The 2,817-nt window shown below is 40.4% G+C and overlaps 1 protein-coding gene across 1 annotated transcript in view; it reads right to left on the bottom strand.

Moving 5' to 3' along the window:
• cabp7a (calcium binding protein 7a) overlaps positions 1-1,484 on the bottom strand; it is a 27,565-nt gene extending 26,081 nt beyond the window's left edge. The window contains exon 1 of the mRNA XM_007547492.2: positions 550-1,484. Within this exon, the coding sequence (XP_007547554.1) occupies positions 550-658 (109 nt within the window). The 5' untranslated portion in view covers positions 659-1,484. The remainder of the gene's footprint in view (positions 1-549) is intronic.
• Positions 1,485-2,817: the final 1,333 nt, after the last annotated feature.

Genomic DNA, 2,817 nt, shown 5'->3' with positions numbered 1-2,817 from the left:
TATATATATATATATATATATATATATATAAAATCATGACCTTTAAGAGATGTGTGCTTCCAGGTTTAATGAGCCAGGCGATTCCAGCTTCCATAAATCCATCTTCCAGCTGTAAGCCCCCAATTTATGTAATTATATATTTGTTTTGCAAATTATTCACTGGTCTCATCAGGAGCAGCTTGTTATTACAAATGTCTTTGAATAAAAACGTGTCTGTCTCAGAAAGGGCTGCACACTTAAGTGAGAATCTTGAATTTGATATAAGTGACATAGTTGGCAAAGTTTGATCATTTGGCAAATTTTCTTTCATTCAACCTAATTATATGACAACAAAAACCAAGATTAACAGTAAGTACAACTGGGAATGCCCAAATCTGTCTGAGAGCTGTCCAAGGTCCTAACCGTGCGCCTCCGTCATATAACTACCTGCTGGAAGCTCACCAGCTCAGATGTCACTGTATGACCCTGTCATGAATTCACACTGTCAATATTGACTCACAAACAGCCCTGTGATGGCCGCCCGGTCCGTGTGAACAGGTGCAATCTCACCTTCAACCTCGTCTTCGGGCAGGTTCACCGGGGCGCTGTAGGAGAGGATGTCGGGGATGGTGCAGATGCCCCGGTACATCAACGTGGAGGTGACTGGGTGCATCGGCATGACTGCAATCTGTGTCTCCCACCTCCACCCTCGTCATAAAGAAATGTCTACAGATTTGATTCCAACTTCCCCCTGCGGTCACCGAGGGAACGGAGCAGCGTGCTCATGGATGGAGAGCATGGGTGGTGAACTGGGAGATGCGGTGAAATCCGCAGCGCGTTCCCTTCACGTTTCCCTTCGGTCCATGAATGAAGAGCAGGAGAAAAGCAGAGGGAGTCTCACCTTCTTGCAGTTCAGTTGCACGCGTTCAAAACAACACAGCAGCCTTTTGAAAAGTGCACATTGCGCGCAAATTGCCTTGACCGCTGCACTACGATTGGTTAGGACGAGCTCCACGTTAAGTAGCGGAGGGTGTTGCTTCCTGATTTAAAACGTTTCAAAACGGCAGGTCACATTTCACCTGATTGCCCGGTTTCAAATCTGCTTCCAGCAAATCCACGCGTCCACTTGTTGGATTGCTGCTGCAGGCGCGCTCACTTAACGCGCTCCGAGCTCCAGATACCCTCCCTCCGTCAGAAAATACGCGATGAAAACCCTTCACACTGGTAAATAAAATGGGTTATTAACTTAACTGTCTCTCCAGCACACTAGGAATGATGACGGGTTGGCACTTGTTCAGATCTTCACAAGCATTAATTAATGTATCGTTCCCTAATTGGTCGCTGGCACAAAGGCGCGTTGCGATCCAGATGTTCAGGGCTGAAAGAGGTTGAATAAAGCTCCGAGCAGGAATCAGAAATGCTGTCAGTCTGCTTCATCTGTTCTAGTCTCCACACCGTCATCGGGCTTCATGTGTACACACACACACACACACACATACACGCATAGATCCACATACACAGACTTCATGGGAGTAGGTATTCCCCCTGGTGCAGCACGCTCCCTCTCTCCTTTTGTATTCTACTGTATTCTCTGTGACTTTTATATATCCATGGCATATTTCAGGAAAAAATAATTAACAATATGTTTAGTAATCCTTATTAACTGTAATAAAACAACGTCAAGCTTTGTTAATGACATGTTGGTCATAAACTTAAGACGCAGATCTGCTGCCCTGGGGTGAGAAAACGCCTATAACTTTAAAACCGATCATCTTCAGTTGAATGTTTCCCTGAATTTCAATGAAAAGCAGCGTTTTCCAAATAAACGTCTTCGTTTTGCAACCCCCCACAAAATGTTACTTTTAAATTAGAGCAACTTGAATTTTTAATGGCTTTTTCCAGTGCATGATGTGCATTCCCTGAGCACCGTTTGGGCTTCTGGCGGAATGGGTGACAGGTAAATGCCTTCGGTACAGAGACAATTATTTGGAGCTGAAATCTTCTCCTACACAGTAAAAGTTCTAAATCGAGTTCTATGCAAACGTTTTAAGAAGTCTCTTATTTCTCCATAGTCTTAATTTGTAGCTCTATTCTATGGGGTTCAGATTTTTTAAAAATATAGATTACCAAAGTTATCATTTGGACAGTGGTTGCAAGCTATTGCTGTAATTTCCTAAAAAATAATTTCTAAAGAGTGTTTCAACATTTCAGAGATCATTAGACTACCTAATACTGTCATGCAGTTCATAAAACTGCTGCTGTCTTATTTCTTAACTTACCAGCTCTGCTGTAAGTATATAATTTACACAAGTGTAATGTAAAGAAATTTATTTCTGATTAGAAATGAGAGGCATCTCTGGAAAAGAACTATCAATTGTGATGCAGCAGTTTTTATTTTCATTTTATCAAAAATGGTAATTGCAAACTTGTTTTTACCCATTAGTGGAGACAAAGCTTTCAAAATCTCTGAATTATTATAATTATATTTTAGATGATAGACACAATTTTACATGTTCTTTCTGGGTGATGAGATATTATTTGTACAAATCTGTTAATGAGTGAAAAAGTCAGAATCATTATTGAAATAACTTGAAACTGACAAAAGTAAAAAAGGTAATAAACCAAAATTTACTGAAAAATAACTTTTGTTTTTGAATTGTGGCTCAACAGAATCATTTCACAAAACATACCTAAAGAAACAGGTCTGGAAAAAAAACAATGGAATCTGTAGCTTAATATTATATTTCTCAACATAGAACAGCAACGATTGCAACCAAACAATTTCTGTAATTTTCAATGTCACTTCTGCACCTGTCCACAGGTTTTTGGCCCACTTAT

This window comes from Poecilia formosa, unplaced genomic scaffold (assembly GCF_000485575.1).
Source record: "Poecilia formosa unplaced genomic scaffold, Poecilia_formosa-5.1.2 Scaffold20, whole genome shotgun sequence".
In the NCBI taxonomy this organism is placed as follows: Eukaryota; Metazoa; Chordata; class Actinopteri; order Cyprinodontiformes; family Poeciliidae; genus Poecilia; species Poecilia formosa.
This window is presented reverse-complemented; position numbering and strand designations above follow the sequence as displayed.